Raw genomic sequence first — 20,733 nt, 5'->3', positions numbered from 1 at the left:
TTTTGCAAGGAGCTGTATTGGCAGTGCCCTTCCCCCCCCCCATCACTTTACTGCAATAGTGACCCAAGTACTTGGTGTGTCTGGAAAGAGGGCAAGGTGACGAGGAAGGGTGAAAAATTCACACGCCGATGTGCTGCAGTGTGAGAAGGATGGGGAGCTTCTCCTGCATTTGATTTTGTTGTGATAGCAGAGTTGCGTCGTCATACACTTCCAGCGTCCTACTGTCTCCAACTGCCTTGCCCCTTCTCCTACTGCTCAGCTCCGGCTGTTGCCAAAGCTCATGACCTTACACAGATAACAGAAGGCAGATTTCCGGGGCGATTTTTGCGCCAACCCCTCTTCCTCTCTCCTGTGTTGGGGGCAGACAGATTGTTCACTCATAAATCCATTCTATCCAGTTTCTAAATTATTCTCAGGTTTTTTTAAAAAATAGACATGAAAAGCTACATTTAAATATGCTTCCTCTCAAAATATGTATCATGAAATTGCATTTTGATTAGTCTCCCGGCAATGTAAGTACAACTGTTTCCACACCAGGTGATTTCTCCTCTCTGCTACCGCAGAGGGTGAGACAAAGAAAATCAAATGACTTTTGAGTCTTTCCCTGCACTTTAGACAAAGTGATCCCTCATTTTTTCAGAGCTCCCGTGTGCTTTGAGAAGAGGACTGCATCTGCCCCTGGGAGTGAAGTGCTGTCATTTCCAAGGTCATTGAACAGAAAATAGTTGGGTGCCCTAAATTGAGCATCCCAATTCGAATAAACTGTCTAGAATCTAGAAAAAAAATTCACAAAGCAATACCACATTTTATTTCATTAAGAAACACCCAGTTGTCTAGATGGCTCACCTCCTACACTGATTAAACTCTTCATAATTACATTACAATTTTTTATTTACCTGGAAGGAAGAGGCAATCCTAGGATATGCAATTTTTGTAAAATAGATAAATATTGTATTTTCAGGAGCACTGCAAAAGAAACTAAACATTGGCTTTAGATATCATTTTCTCCAATAAATTCATCATTCTCTCTTGCAACTGCAGGCTCTGAACTTGGATGATGTTCTGCTGATCCAGAATCCTTCGCACTTCCCTGCAAGTCTCTTCCATTGCCCTACTCAGTTTCTTTTGTTCCTCTAGCATTGCTTCCATTAGCTTTAGTTTCTTCTTTTGAAAGCTACAACTCTGCATTTTCCTTTTCTTTACGGGTCTCTCTTCAGCTCTGAAAAGCAAACATTTGGGCATTAAATCTGCTTTTGCAATCCGCTATATCACATGGTTGGGTAATATTTAATGTTCACGTGGCCTGGGCGAAAGCAGGGCTGCCCTGTTGGGGACCCTGGCAAAGCAAGGGAACACTCCTGTAGTTTCTCAAATTTCTTTCAAACTTGTTGGGTATTCCATGCCCCCCTACAACCCAGCTGGAAGCATTATTTGATATACTCACCCAGCACTTGGCATTGTTTTCACAGGGAATACTGTTTGTCTGCACATCCCACCAACCCAAGGTCCCAAGCCTCCTCCTCCTAAGAATGCTTTGATGGTGTTTCCTGCTTGGCAGGGGGTTGGACTGGATGGCCCTTGTGGTCTCTTCCAACTCTATGATTCTATGATTCTATCCGAAAATAAAGCTTTATATAACATAGCCAGAGGGCTGGCTATGTTAGGCAGTATAAACAACAGAGTGTCTTTGGCACCTAAAGACTAGCAAGTATATTATGCCATATGTTTTAACAGACTAGAGCCCACTTCACTGTAGCTGTTATCTTTTGTTGCTGGTTGTATATGTACCTAGTGTGGAGAAAACAACGCAAGGAGTGATGAGAGAAAAGAAATGCAAATAAAACCCAAAAACAGTCTAATTTAGTTTATAGTTTAGTATAGTTTAGAGTTTGGGGTGGGGTCAGTCTGGATGAAACCCTGGTTTGCCTTCCAGGCCTACAATCCTATATCTATGAGAGCATAATGCAAGGGGAAGCTAGACAAAATGCTGTAGCTCCTTTGCAGAGGTGGGCTTTTCTCCTCCGCCCCGCCCAAACGGGCTGCTACATAGGTGAACAACAGCCAGAGCTGTGTGTGAGAGTTGGAAGCTGGAGAGAGAGAGGTGTGCATGATCTGTGCCGGATCTTAAGTTGTGACTAGTGGAGGAACAAGATCTGTTGGGGTGTTGATGCTGCTAATCCATCTTATGCTCAGGTCGTATATATGTGTAAATGAAACCACATATCCTAAATCCGTGGAAAAAGCACTTGGAACACCTGGAGTCTGTCACTGCGTAGAGATTGTGGTGGAACATAGCAGTATCTTTTAGTGAAAAACTTTGCATATTTAAAATAACTTATAATAGAAGAGTAAAAGGTAAAGGTAAAGGGACCCCTGACCATTAGGTCCAGTCGTGACCGACTCTGGGGTTGCGCGCTCATCTCGCATTATTGGCCGAGGGAGCCGGCGTATAGCTTCCAGATCATGTGGCCAGCATGACAAAGCCACTTCTGGCGAACCAGAGCAGCACACGGAAACGCCGTTTACCTTCCCGCTATAGCGGTTCCTATTTATCTACTTGCATTTTGATGTGCTTTCGAACTGCTAGGTTGGCAGGAGCTGGGACCGAGCAACGGGAGCTCACCCCGTCGCAGGGATTCGAACCGCCGACCTTCTGATCAGCAAGCCCTAGGCTCAGTGGTTTAACCCACAGAGCCACCTGGGTCCCTTCAATAGAAGAGTACTAGGGGTCTAAAAGGATCTAGGTGTCTTAGTAGACCACAAGCTTAACATGAGTCAACAGTGCAATGCAACAGCAAAAAAGCTAATGCTCCTCTAGGCTGCATCAACAGAAATATAATGTCCAGATCAAGGGAAGTCATGGTGCAGTGGTACTATTCTGCCTTGGTCAGACCACACCTGGAATACTGTGTCCAGTTCTGGGCCCAACAATTTAAGAAGGATGTTGACTTGCTGGAATGTGTGCAGAAGAGGGCAATCAAGATGATCCAGGGTCTGGAAACCAAGCCTTATGAGATATGGTTGAGGGAGCTGGGTATGTTTAGCCTGGAGAAAGGGAGATTGAGAGGAGGTGTGATAGCCATCTTCAAATATCTCAAGGGATAGAGAACACTTGCTTTCTCCTGCTCTGGGGGGTAGGATCCGAATCAATGGCTACAAGTTGCAAGAAATGAGATTCCGACTAAACATTAGGAAGAACTTTCTGATGGTAAGAGCTGTTCAACAGTGGAATAGACTGTCTTGGGAGGTGGTGAGATTCCTGCGTTGCAGGGGGCTGGACTAGATGACCCTTGGTGTCTCTTCCAACTCTATAATTCTATGGTTCTATGATTCTTAGGGTAGATGTAGATCAGCATGTCAATCATATTTTTATTGACAAGCTGTTCATCACATGATGACTGAAAATATTCCTCTGACCTCTGTCATTCCTTTAATTTCCATTTTAAATAGACTGAAATGCTCTCAGAAATCCTAGAATGGAATTAGGTAACAAGTGCCCCCTTCAAAAAAACAAAAGAAAATTGTCCCCTCCCATCCCAAATCTAGTTAGTGCTCAAATGCATACAGAAGCTTGATGCTCCATTGACATGCACACCCAAAAAATTTTTTGTCAATGAGCAATTGAAGGGTTAAAGTAAAATCATTACACACATGTATATTGCGAACAGATATTATTCATTTCCTTTGGAAACTAAATGGTTACAACAATAATTTTCTGAGCATGCACAAAGGTGAAGGAATTTGGCTGCAGGTAGGTAGCTGTGTTGGTCTTGGGCAGTCGAAACAAAATAAATTTTCTTCTTCTTCCAGTAGCACCTTAGAGACCAAGTTTGTCATTGGTATGAGCTTTCATGTGCATGCACACTTCTTCAGATACAGTGAAACAGAATTTGGCTGCTTAGTCAGGCCAACCATGACTAAGGTGCAAGTTAATATCTAGTAACTCATAATTAATCTTGGTTTGAATTATGGATTATTATTATTTTTAAGATCAAAGTCATGGTTTGTTATAAGTTTGAGAATTACGATTTCTGTCTAGTGAATTCTATCTAGTGATAGATAGAACTCAAAATAGGTCACTTTATGAGCTTTGTCAGGGTCACTAGTCTTGCCATTCATTCATGGTCAAAATACACCCCTTGAGTCTTGGTAGCTGGACTACCTTTTTAATTACTTACCACATTTACAGTATATGTTGTCTTTGTGTCAATGCCCTCAAGACAACTCACAGTTTAAAACAACGGCTTACAAGTAACTCAATGCTATACATCATAGCTGCCAAGTTATCCCTTTTTTACAGGGATTTTCCCTTATGCTGAATAGGCTTCCTCGCGAGAAAAGGGAAAACTTGGCAGCTATGATACATTACAGGGGTTGCCAACTCCCAAGAGACTGCGATCTACTCACAGAGTTAAAAACTGGTGGTGATCTACCCCCTTTTTTGGGGGGGGAGAAAGCCCCGTTTCATTGGGGTGCAGGGGGGAAATGCAATGTTGTTCAGCTGCTTTGGGGGGAGCCAGTGATCTACCAGAGACATCCAATGTTCTACCGGTAGATCACTATACAAAAAGGGACAGACAGTGAGGGAAGAGGAAAATAAGCCTGTGATGGTTCTAGGAGGGGAGGATCAGATGGAGGTTGGGTCCAATTGATGGGGGAGACCTCACTGTATCACTTCTCCCTGTGAGTTGCTGATGGAGATGGTCTCGAATCCCACAAATGGGAGCCTATAATTTTTCACATTAAAAGACAGCAACCCTTTGCATACATCTGACTAAACTATAACTACTAATAGACCCTTCACAGCTGAAGAAAACAGAGAGCCCCTGAAGCCCCCAAATTAAGTGGTCCTTAGAGAAATAGATTTTTGCAGCTTTTATCCTATATCCCACATAGGGCCCAATATGTAAAAGATCAAAGTAATACATAACTGTTACCTTAACTTATAAGAAAGTAAGCTGGAAGAGCTCTCAGAATGCTCATCTTCAAAAAATTCTTCTCTCCCTTCATATGTGAACTGGTTATAAGGCAAATAGAGTGGAGTAGACTTGGCAGATGGTGACTGTGATGCCTCAGTCTGGGATGTTGAAGGACCTGGCAGCTGACTGTCATGCATTTTCACATCATTGTGCTCTGACACTTTAGAGAGTATTCTATCAATGGTTTTAAAGTAAGGCCAATCAGGTGCAAGCGTTTCACTATCAGTCATACATTTTAATTTCCTGCAATGAAAGAAATAATCATGAAAACTCAGTAATTTCATGCAGGTTTAAAAAACCCTACTATAAAAATGTGTGTGTGTGTGTGTGTGTGTGTTGGGAGGGATGTAAATTGAGCTGTGCACATTATAATCTGTTCATTAATTGTGCACATTTCCTGGTCAGTATACATAATCTCCAAAAGGTCCTAAGGAATGTGCATATCTCAAATGCATTTTGTACATCATCCAACTGGCCTTGGAGAATGTGCACATCTCAGCTGATTAATTGACTTCCAACTGAACTCCCATTCAAGCAAACCAAATACTTGTTCTTCATTTCTGACTCCAAACTTTTGCAAGAGGCAACGATTTCTTGAAATTGTCAGTTCTGCTGAAGAACTTGTAATATTCTAAGAGGCCAAGAAAGAACACTTTGACAGAAAATGCTCTTCAAACACACAAGTGTTTGAGGAAGGGTCACTTCCATCATTTTCCAACCTGGGCTTTAAGGTCCATGGGAGATACACTGCTGTAATTCTATCAACAACTATGGTTAATAGCATGACAACATGGAGCAGGAACTCCTTGCTTTCTGGTTGTTAAATGAAATACAATTGTCCTCCACATTAGAAGCTTTTTGGTATTATGAAACACTTTCAGATGTTTGGGGCCAGCTGAACTAATGAATTCTCTTTTTACTGTTATGCTGGTTGTTTTTTATGAGACGTACTGGTTTTATATTATGTTTCATAGTCTTTTAATATAATCCTGAGTATTGTTCTGTGAACCTTCTGGTTGAAAGGTGGATTCTAAAAACAATAAATAAACAATTTAGCAGAAATTATCTAAGGCAGCATAGTGGACTAGCACAAGTCCCGATGTCTTGATCATTGGGCTGAAGTGTATTCATACAGGGTGGGCATTACTGTTTATTTAGTTGAAGAATTTAGAGCCCATCCTTATTTTAAAAATAAATCTCAGAGCAGATTACACTAAAAACATCATAAACAATAAGACCAAACAGATCAATTTCTGTATAACACATTAACAAGATCAGCACATCCATAAGGAAAGGCCACCTCTACCTAAGCAAAAGCCATAGCTGCCAAGTTATCCCTTTTTTACAGGGATTTTCCCTTATGCTGAATAGGCTTCCTCGCGAGAAAAGCGAAAACTTGGCAGCTATGGCAAAAGCCTGATTGGATAGATGACCAGAAGAATCTTTATTTGCATCAGCCACTAGCCATAGCAATAAAATAAAATGTACTGAAGATAGAGGTTAAAACTTAACTATACAAAATACATTTTGGAGGTTTCCATCAATAATCAAGTAATAGATCTTATTCTAACTGCCCCTGCTTTTTTATTGGTTTTTTGCAGTTATTGCTGTCACCTGATCATCTTGATCTGCTAGAAAAAAGGACACAGTAGCAAAGGTTGAGCAACCAGTCATGGATAAAAGTAGAGGGGTAATGACCTCACTCCTCAAAACTTTAGAAAGAGTGCAAGCCAGAAGCACTCAATACTGCCATTTCCACAGGGACATAACTGTTTTCCCAGCGGAACTTTTTGAAATTGACCCTCAAGTACAGCCGAAGGCAGTACAGTATATTCAATCTTGCAAAAGTGAAGGCGCGTAAAGCTTTTGGTTGACAATTTTAGTCCAAGCGCTTTCATGGCAATCTTGTGATACTAAGGGTAGTAGACCGGTGGGGTTTCAATTTAGACGAAGCCAATAATTAAATCCTACACCAAATCTGTTATTAAACAGAGGGGAGATTAGCCTCCAAGCGCAATGAAGCATTTGGAACACAGGCAGGGCCATCTTAAGCACGACTAGCGCCGTGGCGCAAAGGCCCAAGATCCAAGGTGAGCGTCTGTCCGAATCTGAGCCCCGTATAATAACTGTGCTAGGGGTTTAGCTTTAAACATTTCAAGTGCTGGTGGTAGGTGATTGCCACCTTTTGAATGGAAAAAGCATGTCAGAATTTTGGCGCTTTGAAACGCTTTTTCCTTTGCATATTTCTGATGTGCTCCCCATGATCCTGTTGACTGAAAAATAAGGCTGGGGTATTTAAAGCATAAAAAAGAACCAGTCTAACGTGAAAGCAATTCTTCCCCTATTTCAATTACAGATACAAATTTCATGGCCCCAAATTAGTTTTTCTGGAGACACCCCATACTCATAATTAACTGTGTCGTTCTCTAACCAAGTGCCCAGTTATCTGCTTTTTCCATTGAGGAGGCTTTCAAGATTGCGTGTGAGATGAAGAGGACACCTGGCATTTAGCAAGAATTACACAGGTCCAAACAAAACCAGAGAGACAATACTGAAGAACGACAGAATTAAGTGCTTGAATTAATAGTGAGGAAATATCCTTCATAGCATATATCATTTACATTAGGAACAGCATAATTTAGTCTTCTCAGAGAAGTCTTCATGAAGAACACCACTAATGGGATAAAGGATGAAACTTTGGTTTGTTTGGGTGCTTAAATTAAGTTTTACTCAGAGAAGAGCCACTAAAATTAATGGACCTAACTTAGTCAAGGCCATTGGAATTTCAGTGAATCTACTCTGAGTAAAACTTAGCGAATCCCACTTTTTAAAACTACTATGGAAATAAAATTTAACAGTTACAGCTTGATTTTGTGTGTCCACCACTCATGCCAGTTAACAAGTAAATGTCTCCACTCCCTAGAAAAATTGCCCCTGAGGACATTTATGTAAGTTACCCTTGACAGAGCTGGAGCAGAACTGAACACTCTTGCACAATTAGTGTTGCCAAGAATTATTTTCTCTGTTTTGGGCAGCTTCCTCCGCCTTTAGCAGCTGCATTACACACAAAACATTAGCAGGTGAACCTCTATCCATCACTTACAGTACACTTCTGTGCACTTCTACTCAGAAAAGTCTCAATGAGTTCAATGGGACTTACTTCCAGGTGAGAGAGTATTGGGATGTAGCCTTAGGCTGTAGTCCTACATATTAGCTAGGGCTTGCCGATTAGAAGGTCGGCGGTTCAAATCCCCACAATAGAACTTCACATCCTCATTTAATAACATTGTAACATTCACACAGTCATCATTTGATGGCTGCAGCGTCAACAGATAACTCCCTGGGTCCTACCACACCTGGAGTCGTGTGTCCAGTTCTGGGCGCCACAATTCAAGAAGGGTATTGACAAGCTGGAACTTATGCAGAAGAGGGCGACCAAGATAATCAAGGGTCTGGAAACCAAGCCTTATGAAGAACGGTTGATAAGAGGAGACTGAGAGGAGATATGTTAGCCAGCTTCAAATATGTAAAGGCTGTCAACATGGAGGATGCAGCAAGCTTGTTTTCTCCTGCTCTGAAGAGTAGGACCCAGACCAATGGATTCAAGTTACAAGAAAGGAGATTCCAACCAAACATCAGGAAGAACTTTCGGGTAGTATGAGCTGTTTGACACACCTTTGAGAGGTGGTGGACTTTCCTTCCTTGGAGGAGTTTAAGCAGAGGTTGCATGGTTTTTTTTAGTTCCGATTCCTCCATTGCATAGGATTGGACTATATGAGCCCGTGGTTCCTTCCAACTCTACAATTCTCTGATGGCTTTGATGTAAGCCATCAAAAAAATTAAATAGACCAACAGTACTCTAAGAAATGGGGACCATTTTGCCTAGCAGATTGCTTCCCCCAGTACAGACCAAGACCTTCTGAGGAAATCCAACTAGTCGTCTAAGGACCAGTGGATTGTCCCTTGGTGACAACAGACAAGCAGACTTCTTTGGTGGCAGCACTGATGCTTAGGAATGGCCTCCCTCAGGTGGGTTGAGAGGCAGACACAGCAACCAGCTTTAAGCACCTCTTAAAGTCATATATATTTGCACAAGTTTTCCCTATACACTGATTCCCAGTTTTTTGTTTGTTTGTTTATGTAATGCTCTGTTTTACCTACAGTAACATTATACGGCTCTGCTCTTTTTATTTAGCTTTTAAGAAGTCTTATTTGAATGCTGTTATTGTATTCTTATATGAACTGCGTTATTTTTCTGGTTATACTTTATGTAAACTGCTCAGAAATTTCTTTTTATACTGAGCAGTATATGAAATGTACGATTAAATAACCTTTCAATAACTGCAAGTAACTTGAGTTCCCACACTCAGTTGTGAGTATTCAAGTCTTGAGTAACGAAGCAATGTTACATCCTTATGTGAATCCTAGGATCCTAGGGTTTACACCTGGCTTTTCATATAGTTGATGCTTTTCAAAGTACCAAGTGCAATCAATCAATCAATAAAAGTATATACACATTCCAGTTTCTTTCCATTCAAAATATAGCATTCCTGTCTCTTGGATTCTCTTTTTTTTATTATGGTATTTTGTTTGCTAATACTCTACTTGACCTGCTGAATGAAAACAAGATTAATCTCTGGAGGCTTGTAAAAAAGCTTTCAAAATAAATTATAAATAACATCGCTCATGTGCCAATCGGTGGCTAAAGGGAAGAGAGGAGCAAAAGTGCAGTACTTAAGTTGTGTCTCTGCTATGAATGAATTATTCAAATAGAAGAGAAAACTGGTAAAATATTCAAATGCAACTTTCTGAAGCAATTTGGGAGATTTCTCTCTCTCTCCAATTACGACATCAAAGAATCCACACTGAAAAGCATAGCAAGGATCTAGATAGTGAACTCCTGCACCCAGCGACTCTTGAGAAAATTTTGATGTTTTAAAAAATATGGATCACATTTTATGAAGTGTGGAAATTAGATATACAAGGATGCTTTACACAGAACTTTTGGAGGGGTGAAAAATGAGGTGCAATACTTTATTCCAGCAAGTTCCATTCCTAAAAAAAGGACATATTGAGGGGGATGACACATCTTTTCCTTTCCCACCTCCTGTGCTGTACAACCTATCACTATAGGGCTCAGATTTGGGGCTGGTTGTCAGTCTTGAACCTGAGCATTTTATTGCTCCATTGCAGGATAAAGGATTCCTGGCAAAGGGGAAATAAAGGTGTCCTTTCCTCTTTCCTTCCTTCTCAATATCCTTGTAAACAGAGCTGAGAATAGAAATGTGAAGAGTAGGGGACAACAAATAAGATTGGGGTCAAATGGTTCCTGGACTTCTTTTTTCCTCTGATGGTTTTATTTCACTTTTTTCCCAGTGGAAAAAGTTGGAAAGTTGGAAATCTGGAGGGATTTTTAAATTTTATTTTATCTTTTAGAATAACAGCTGAAAGGGTTGTGACGGGTATAGGGCTCCGTTGAGTTGTTTATGACTCAATTAGGAGCCTCTGATTATCGCCCGGCGCGCTTCCTCTCAGCTTCTCTGCTTACGTAGAACCGGGCTGGCAGTAAAACACACACACAGCAGAGTTCTTCTTCTCACACAGCGAAAGCTTGTATAGCCGTTGGATAAAAAGCCTCTTAAGAACACACAGAGTCCAAAGTGTTCTAATAACTACTTAAGTTTATTCTAGAGAGAAAATAACAAACAACCTGGTGAGAGCGCAGACATCTTGCGACCGTCTCCCAGGCAGAAACGAAACCAACTGCAACATACAGAAACACTTCTGGTACATTCTGTAACATGATATTCCTCAGTGGTCAGGTGCTATACAGAACACAGTTAACTCTTTAGTTACTTGTTACACATCACACCCCCTCTCACCTGAACACTGGGGATAGCGGGTATCCAAACTTACCCCAAAACCAACCCTTCACAGAATTCCCCATGCCGTTGGAAACTCAAGGGTTTTGTGAACCCATCTGCTAGGTTCTCTTGGCTTGGACAATACCTCAACTTCACCAAGCCTACCTGTATGCTCTGACATACGTTTCGGAAGCGGATGTCTAAGTGTTTGGTTCTGGCTTTGAACTGTCCAGACTCCGCCAGTCTCAAAGATGGTTGATTGTCGCCCCAAACAGTGATGGGCTGGCTACAATCACCCCAGATTTCCTGGACCAAACATCTGTAGTACTCCAATTCAGTGCATGTCGCAGACAACGCACAGAATTCGGCTTCCGTGGAAGACATTGCTATTAGGCTTTGCCTGCGCGACCGCCAACCAATCAGGGCATTTCCAAACTTGACTACCAAACCAGTCACTGACTTCCTGTCCTCCTGATTGGCCCAATCAGCATCTGCAAAACAAGTGAGTTGTGGCTCACCTTGCGCTGACATCTCCAAACAATACTCTTTGGTCTCCTGCAAATACCTAAGCACTCTCTTAATGCCATTCCAAGCATGCACGCTAGGTTTCGATGCTTCTCTACTGAGCAAATTGACTGCAAAAGCAATATCTGGTCTGCTCCATTGTGACAAATACAACAGACTTCCTAGCGCTGACTGAAACACTTCAGGACTCTCAAACGCTACTTTGTCTTTCACTTGTGACTCTTTCACAAAGTTTGTCTCCATGGGTGTTCTGACCCCTTTACAGTCAGACATTCTGAACTTCTCAAGCAAATGTTCAATCTTGCCTTTCTGACTGAGCAAGAAACTTCCATCCTCAGTTCTGTCTATCTGCACACCTAGATAAACATTCACTGCACCTAGATTCTTGAGTTTGAACCTCTTGCCTAGCTCTTTTGCAAACTTCTGCACTTGCATCTGGCTCTTTGCTAAGCAGATCAAGTCATCAACATAGACAAGCAACAGTTCTTGCTGTTCTCCTTCACCTCTGAGATACAGACAACTGTCAGCTAGACTCTTCCTGAAACCTAGGCTCTTCAAAACAGAATCAAGACATGAATTCCAATTTTTAGCGGATTGCTTCAGACCGTAGATCGACTTGTGCAGCTTCCACACCTGACCTGGCACGTCACTCTCAAACCCTGGAGGAGGCAACATGTACAACTCCTCCTGGAGGTCAGAGTTCAAATAAGCGGTGTCCACATCAAAGTGGTTGACCACTAGGCCTCTCTGCGCTGCAGTCGCTAAAAGCATCCTGAAAGATTCCGCTCTCGAAGTCGGACTAAAGACATCTGTGTAGTGGATTCCTTTCTTCTGAGTAAAACCTCTAGCCACTAATCTAGCCTTGTACTGAGGCTCTCCAGTCACTGTGGGTTTCAGCCTGTAGACCCACCTACAACTGACTGCTTTCTTACCTTCTGGCAACTGTGTTAGGCTATACACACCAAGAGATTGCATGGAGTTCAACTCTTTCTCCATTGCAACGTTCCACTTCCTAGCTTCCTCCACTGACAACTGTTGCACCTCTTCAAAGCTTTCAGGCTCACACACTGCTAGGTTCGCCCATACACTGACAGCTGAAAACCTTTCAGGTGGTTTACCTTTTGTGGTGCGTTTTGAACGCCTTGGTCCCACATCTTCCCCCTCTAAATCCGAACTGCTTGTCTCTGACTGTGGCTCTCTCGGACTAGCAGCACTGTCAAGAGACCTACTACGCTTTGCAGCCCCCTCTGGGCTTGCTTTGGGTGAAGTGGGTGACCTACCACGTTTGCTGTACTTCCCAGGCTTGACCTGGGGTGAAGTCGGTGCGCTTCTGACTACTTGCTTCACTTCCTTAGGAGCTACACCACTTGGACCAGCTGCCTGACCTGGATCTGGTCCTGCAGCACCTGGAACTCCAGCATCAGCTACCTGAGTTTCCTCTTCCTGGTCAAAACCTGAAGACCAGTCAAGAAGAACTTCGGGGTTAGCATGAATGCGTCTCCAGCCCTCTTGTTCACAGAACGTAGCACTCCTGCTAATGTGAACGCGGGTTTGGTCCCCCTCTGCTGGTACAAACCTCCAAGCCTTTGAGTTTGGTTCGTAACCACAGAAGATCATTTTTCTGGATCTTGATCCTCCCTTTCTGCGCTTCTGCTTTGGAATTAGAACCCAAGCCTCACACCCAAAAGTTCTGAAATAGTGCACCTTCGGAACTTTGCCATACAACATGTAGTAGGGTGTGTTGTCCACAACTGAATTAAAAGCGCGGTTTGAACAATAATTCACAAATTTATAGCATTCCCCCCAAAACTTCTGGGGTAGTCCTGCATCAAACAACGTTGCCTCCACCAGTTCAGACAGCGTTCTAAATTTCCTTTCAGCTAAACCATTCTCCTGTGGACTAAAAGGAGCGGTTTTTCTGTGTCTAATTCCCTTGCTTCGGAAAAACCCTTGTAGTTCTGCACTCAAAAACTCTCCCGCCCTGTCACTCTGAAAACACTGGACAGTGACGGAGAACTGTAGTTCTACTTCGGCTACCCACTCCTGTATCACTTTGGCAGCCTCCCCCTTCTCTTTCAGTGTTATGACCCAGGAAAAATGGCTGAAATCATCCAGAAGACACAAAACATATTTTGAACCACCTAAACTTAACGTTGACATAGGCCCAGAAATATCCAAGTGCACTAACTGAAATGGCTTTGTGCTCTTCCTCTCAGACCTAGGATAAGAGCATCTCTTCGTCTTCGCTTTCGCACATGCTCGGCATTGCAGGTGTTTTTGACATGGCTTGAACCTGCAACCTTTGACAAAATCAGGGGCTTTTTTCACATAAGGAAAAGACATGTGACAATATTTTCTGTGCCAAGCATGAATACAATCCTTATGGATAGCGCCCTCTGTGCCCTTTGGGGTATTGGCACTTTTAGCCTGAGCATCACCAGTGTTACTTCCACCTGCTTGCCCCCTCCCATCTAGGACAAACAGACCATCAGACCCAACAGTAACACTTACCAGCTCAGCCCCATCTCTGGCAATTTTGCAAACACCATTGGCAAAACTTATTTCAAAGCCCTCACACAATAAGCAAGACACACTTAAAAGACCATTTTCCATGCCTGGTACAACATAAACATCAAGGTTAGTGTCTAAGCATTGCATATAAAAAACACCCTTGTTTTTAATTGTTCCAGAAGAACCATCAGCAAGATGCAGGCTCTTTTCATCTTCAAGTGGCCTGCAGTTCAGGATCTGTCCTGAAGGAGGTACAAGATGATGGCTGCTGCCTGAGTCGATAATAAAAGTGAAACTGTCCTGTCCTTTGTTTCGAATCGTTGCTAAGGCAGCAGAAAGACGGCTGACAGGCTTATCTGGAGTTTTCCCACGTCCTCTGCCTCGGCGCTGCTGGCTGGTCCCACGACCACGTCCGCTGGGTTGCCTGGCACCTGGCTGAGTGACCTTGGCTGCTTCCGGAGCTGGGCAAAATCTCGCTACGTGCCCCGGCTCCTGGCACCGAAAACAAAGCCTTGTTGCGCACGCACTCACAGTGGATTCCTCAGTGCTTTTTACTGCACCCCCACTGGCTTCTCTGCGCCCATGGCCCCCCTTCTCAGCCGATTCTTTCTGGCGTCTCTGTTCCTCATCCGCCAAACTGTCCCAGGCTTGCTTGGCATTCTCAGCATTTTGCACATAGGGCAGTTGCGTAGTATCGCAGCTCATGGCAATGGCACATAGAGCCTTATTGTCTTTCCTGGTTTCTGCTGCAAACCTCTGTGCCTCAGCTGCTGAATTATCAGCGACAGGGGTTGGAGGATTTAACACACAAGTCCACAAATCCTTTCCTAGCAACCACATTCTGGCCCTTTCTCTCCACTCTGCATAGTTGTCGCCATTCAACCTCTGGAACGGCACGACAAATGACTCCTGTAGCTGCTCCGCCATCTTGTCCACCCCCGGGCTCCGTGTCTGTGTACTCACTCAGAATAGCTCACGTTGCTCCTCCGGGTAGACTGCGGATCCCAGCCTTCTGGTACAGGGTCTTTCTGCTAGCGAGTGCATCTATTGATTGCCGACTGCAAAACAACAGGTTTCTCCCAGCTAGCTCTTTACACCGGCTTTCTCCACGGCTTTTACAGCTGCAATCACCTTTTATTGCTTTGGTGATTGATCAGGTTCAGGACCTCTTATCTCCCATAACCTGTCACCCAGAACCTGTGACAGGTGGCCCATGACCTATGATCCATAACCTGTGACGGGTATAGGGCTCCGTTGAGTTGTTTATGACTCAATTAGGAGCCTCTGATTATCGCCCGGCGCGCTTCCTCTCAGCTTCTCTGCTTACGTAGAACCGGGCTGGCAGTAAAACACACACACAGCAGAGTTATTCTTCTCACACAGCGAAAGCTTGTATAGCCGTTGGATAAAAAGCCTCTTAAGAACACACAGAGTCCAAAGTGTTCTAATAACTACTTAAGTTTATTCTAGAGAGAAAATAACAAACAACCTGGTGAGAGCGCAGACATCTTGCGACCGTCTCCCAGGCAGAAACGAAACCAACTGCAACATACAGAAACACTTCTGGTACATTCTGTAACATGATATTCCTCAGTGGTCAGGTGCTATACAGAACACAGTTAACTCTTTAGTTACTTGTTACACATCACAAGGGTTTGTTAAAAAAAACAGAACAAAAATGTTTTAGACACCTTTTACTTCTACAAAAATTGGTTCTAATAGAAAAGGTTTCTAGTAACATTGTAAAATAATATATAGTACTAGGCAATTTAAATACCCATATACTGTAGACTGCTCCTCCATAAACAACAATGTATGTATTAGTTTCACATGTGATTATTCTATCCATTTTCTCAATTAATGTGTAATTTCTTCCCTCAAAATTCCAAACAAAATTCTTACGAAAAAGAACTGATTGGGTATTTCATAAAATATTGTCTTCCCCCCCCCCCCAATCCAAGTCATCACTCCAAGCAGCTAGAGAGCTGCTACCTCTGTTTGCACTACACACATTCAAAATAAGGCCGCAAATTCATCTGGAACAAAGAGATGCAAGGATGTCGCTGTCCCTCCCAGGGATAAAGTAAGGAAAAAACATGGCTGCCTCCATTTGCAGCCTCTAACAACGTACTTGTAAATATATACATTTGTAAAACTTAATTAAAAGTAACCTCCAGACCACCTTGTCAAATTTGTTCAAGGGGGGGATTCCGAAAGATAAATATGTTTCTATATACACATTAATCCAGAAGGTGTGGATCAGGTGGGCTGCTTTGGAATTTGTCCTGAAAAAATTCCTCAGGCTTCCTTAATGTGCTTGCTACTCCATCTCTAACTCTGGATATACCATATTTTTCCATGTATGAGACTATTTTCCTTAAAAAAATAATGTCAAAAATTAGGGGGCATCTTATACACGGATACATCTCCCCCCATTTTCTTAAATCTGAGTCACCAAAATTAGTCTTATACATGGGGGCGTATTATAGATGGAAAAATATGGTATTTGTTGCTGTGCTAGATAACTCCCCATATATAACTTGCGTTACTATCCACCGCATGTGTCAGTCGGACGTGCACAAGTACGCCCTGCCCCCTTTCGGTGCCAAAACGGTGTGTGCATCAGTGGTTGCACAAGTGCCCATCGCACGCAAATGGGGATTTGCCTGTCTACCACTTTTTGACCAAAAGGTCTCCAAAGCAGTGGAAAACATATAAACATGAAAGAAAAATGCCATAAATGAATCAAAATAATACAAAATACCCACAAATCACATTGGATATATGGAACTCCAGCAACCCCTGCAGCAATCCAGCCCCCCCTCTCTCTAGCCCACCTTGGGTGTTTCTCCTGCCTCTCACACAGCAGGCAGGTTCCACTAACAGGCTCTCATACTAGAGCAGAAACCACTTCTGTTTTGTACTGCAGCCAACCAGCCAACAAAGTACTCATTAAATCCACATTACAATAACCAGAGCCTAGGGAGAAAAGGAACACAGGTCTGCAAGCCCAGCATGGAATGGGTGGGTGGTGGGCAGTGGGCAGGATCCACAAGAACAGGCTCACATGCTGGAGTATGGAACAACTGTTATCTCTCTTTCCTAACATCTCCACCGGCTGATAATTAACATTCCATACAACTCAACACTTTTACACAAAGGCCTAGCTTCTATTTTATTTTTTACGCCAGCAAAATAAAACTCAAAAAGGGCATGGCACCCTTTGGGGTCATGCTGTCAACGTTGCTCCACTGCATCATGTTGGCTGGATGCTTTACAGCTGAGGAGGTCCAGTCCTGAAGTCACAGCTGCCCAGAACACCCTCACTGCCTTGCCAAGGAGCTGGTCTTTGCCGCAGGTACTTCTCAACTAGGCAAGCAAGGTTACTGGGTGGTGGGAGGTAATTTGTAATTATTTTGCTTGAATAAACCGAGGCACTTATACTTTTAATAAGTAGAGCAAAACAATGCCCTTTTCAATTACGTGGTCAAACTGAAAACCTGATGATGCTTCTTCCTCCTTCTCTCACAGTCTTCCTAAAACAAAACTTGAAATAACAGTGGATCCTCATTATTATTAGACTTATATAATATGGTAAATCCTTCCCAGCCACTCCGCAATTCATGCTACCAGTTCAAGAGGAGAGTCTGACGGAGGGCGGGAGGCGGCAACTCTGATGTGCAACTCTCACTTTCTCTATCCACAACGAACCACAACAGAAAACCAAAGTGCAGAAGAATTCTTATACATTTATATGTTGCACGTAGGCTTATTGCAGGATCTACAGCAGGCATCCCCAAACTTCGGCCCTCCAGATGTTTTGGACTACAATTCCCATCTTCCCCGACCACTGGTCTTGTTAGCTAGGGATCATGGGAGTTGTAGGCCAAAGCATCTGGAGGGCCGCAGTTTGGGAATGCCTGATCTACAGCATATTTCCAATACCTAGTTTTCTCTGGTTTATCTATAAAAAAGTTGAACTATGTAAATCTTAAGCACTTAGCTCAAGTATTAATTGAGAGCGTGGGATGACTCCTCACTCAAGCAAGGACCTTTCCTCGTGTGACGGTGCCTAACTAGTAAGAGGGAAGATGTATTGCCTGGATAGTGACCACTTGGCTCTTCTTGCATCACTGCTTGGTTCTTCAATTATATGCATGCATCTGGTTTTAAAATTAAACGTTACAAATGCTAACAAGTGTTACAAATGTCTTGTTTATCACTTTTAAAAATTCCATGCATACTTGATAGTGCTTTTTGGTGATTTTTGATTGTGAACATGGAAAAGGGGAAGCACCAAAAGTGGTATTTGCCGTAAGTCTCTCTCGGGAAGAGGCCCATCCAGATCACTCCATTTTGCAAACAGCATGATGAATAATAATTGATATTTACACCTTCCCTTGTGAACTAGAACAGTCTCAGCCGCAGCTGAATGCAATAAGGCAGTGGGGGAAGAAATTGCAATTCCTCTAGTAATCTCTACTTCTGGTCTATATCAAGCTTTGTAGAATCTTAGCTACTGGACTGAAGTGAAGCAGAGCTCTTCAGAACATTTCAGGGTTTTTTTGGAAATTAATTAAGGTATTGCTGTATGTGTCCAGATTATCATTCATGTACACAGAGCCATAATATTTAAACTTGAATGTTCAGTCTGCAAATATTTTAGATGTCTTTGTTTTTAGCACAGTTTAAGTTTATGAGCAAAAGAAATAGAGTAGGATGCTCTCAATTCCAGTTGTATTCTGGGTCCCGTCCCAGCGGTTAAGGTACTGTGAGTATGTCATGGTCAGAGGGTCGTGTCAAAGCTCCCAGTATTGTACTTTCAAAACATTTTGGTTCTTAAAAATATGGATTTTATGTGTGTGAGAGATAGTGTATGCAGATATATTTCTATGCATACACATTCATGTGTTGTGTGAGAGAAAGACATGGAATATGTTCATCTCTTTTTCCTTTATGCTTTGGGGACCATCTCAATTTATGAACCAAAGGTGGGTTCTAAAAACTTCAGCCCACCTTTTCTGGATTTCTCACTCTCTTGTCAGACTAAGGGCACAAACTATGTGTTTCAGAGTGTACATGTGTTAATGATGCTGGTGCCATCCTGCAAGGTGATATGTAAGTGAAAACATCATTTTGAGAATATCCACCGTTTCATGCAAAACACTTATACGTAATAACTTAAGAGGTCACCATCTTAAGATGATCTAGCCAAAGTGAAAAAGAAGACACAAATTTATAAATGCTAATAGGGAGTCATGGATTGCACAGCATATGGTTTAAATATAAAAAATTATGTTCTAACAAATCTAACCTAACCCACCCAGGCCCACAAAACCCAAAACAAGCAGACTTAACATGGATGCCTGTTACTTTTTTTTAATCACTATTTTCCTGCACTGAATAGAGATTAAATAAAGGAATCATGTATTTCAGATTAATGAATTATAGTTAACCTCCAACAGATCCATATTAGAGATTGCATGTTGTCACAAATTAGAACATAGCTAAAAGCAGATGTCGCCTAGAAATAGGAAAATGCTTTTCAACACCATGCAAATATTTTTCTGTCCCTAGGCTACAAATATTTCATTTTCCTAAGCCAACTTCCTCTCCTGATGGGCTCTAAATACTTCATTATCTCATTTCAGATACCTCAGTTTCCTCCCCCAGCTGGAACAGTGTTTACAGTGTGCACTGATTTCTGTCTGCAAATGTAATTGTTCCTTCGCTAATGCTAGCTACAATTATAGCAACGTGTGTCACTCAGTGGTGAGGCATGCAGTTATTTTAGTCCTCCGGAGGGTAACTTCCTCAGTCTGCGATGGCAAAATTTAGAGATTTTTTTTAGCAATAATTATTTTATTTAAATTGTATTTAGTTACATTTGAGAAGACCAGTTCAAAATTGATCTAAGCTGTGCCAGTTTAAGTGCAAGTGAAAGCTAAAAATAAGAACATAAACAACAATAATTCATACTATCTTTTGCATTCCCTTGTTTCATAAAAGCAGTAATTAACAAAAAAAACCACCACCAAAGTTATGCTACCATTTGAAAGCAGTAAGGAGAAAAATTAAGAAGGATAACATGGTGCTGTTAAGAGTGATTTTCAAGAGCCCTATGAACAACCTTTAATCTTTCATCTGTCCTTTCTCTTTACAAGATATATTTTCAGAAAGGCAAAGAGCCTGATTAATATCTAGAAATCACCCAAATAAAAGGAATTAACTGAAGCTTACCTGTACTGGAATGTCATGTTTGTAATTTTTATCTTTATTTCTTCTCCATGTCGAATTTCTCCAGTCATTTCAAAGAGTTTGTTAGCCATTTTCTCATAAACTTTGGCATTCCTTTTAGTTTGTTTCAATTCATCAAAAAATTCTTCCCAAACCAGCATTAAGCCCCTCATTTCTGCATCAGTCCAATTCCTGGCCCTCCTGTGCTTCTCAGTCTGAGAAGAAACAATATAAGTGGGAATTTCTGCAGCAGCCATTCCTGATTGACCTAAAAGGGTTTTAAAAGAGAACACTTAATATAGATTTCAGTTTTTAGTTTAGGATTTTGCAGTGCAAGGCATGCATATGAAGCTACAGGATTTGAATGGCAACAGAACACATGAAACCTCTTTGCAACAGCTTGAAGCTTGAGTGCACAAAATGGGGCCTACATCTGACAGGCAGGAATTTAGTTAAAAGCTTTTAAACAGAGAAACGTCATTTTGATGTCACGTTTCCATAGCAACAGAGCAACTGCATAAGCTACAACAACAAAAACCTTTTAACTGAAAGCCAAAGAATCAGGACAAAGTTGACAGGCCATCAATATTAAAGCTTTTAAACACTTTAGGTTTAAC

General features: G+C 42.1%; 1 protein-coding gene across 1 annotated transcript; it reads right to left on the bottom strand.

Annotated features, from left to right (window-relative positions):
• Positions 1-648: 648 nt before the first annotated feature.
• MSANTD1 (Myb/SANT DNA binding domain containing 1) lies at positions 649-20,495 on the bottom strand. The gene is made up of 3 exons (XM_035112932.2): positions 20,120-20,495; positions 4,938-5,222; positions 649-1,219 (listed from the first exon to the last, which is right to left on the bottom strand). Exons 1-3 carry the CDS (start codon positions 20,371-20,373, stop codon positions 979-981), a joined length of 780 nt encoding a protein of 259 aa, XP_034968823.2. The 5' UTR covers positions 20,374-20,495; the 3' UTR covers positions 649-978.
• Between the last annotated feature and the right edge of the window lie 238 nt (positions 20,496-20,733).

The sequence above is a fragment of the Zootoca vivipara genome, chromosome 9 (genome assembly GCF_963506605.1).
Source record: "Zootoca vivipara chromosome 9, rZooViv1.1, whole genome shotgun sequence".
Taxonomy (NCBI): domain Eukaryota; kingdom Metazoa; phylum Chordata; class Lepidosauria; order Squamata; family Lacertidae; genus Zootoca; species Zootoca vivipara.
Note: the sequence above shows the minus strand (reverse complement) of the source record. Positions and strands in the feature narration are given on the sequence as shown.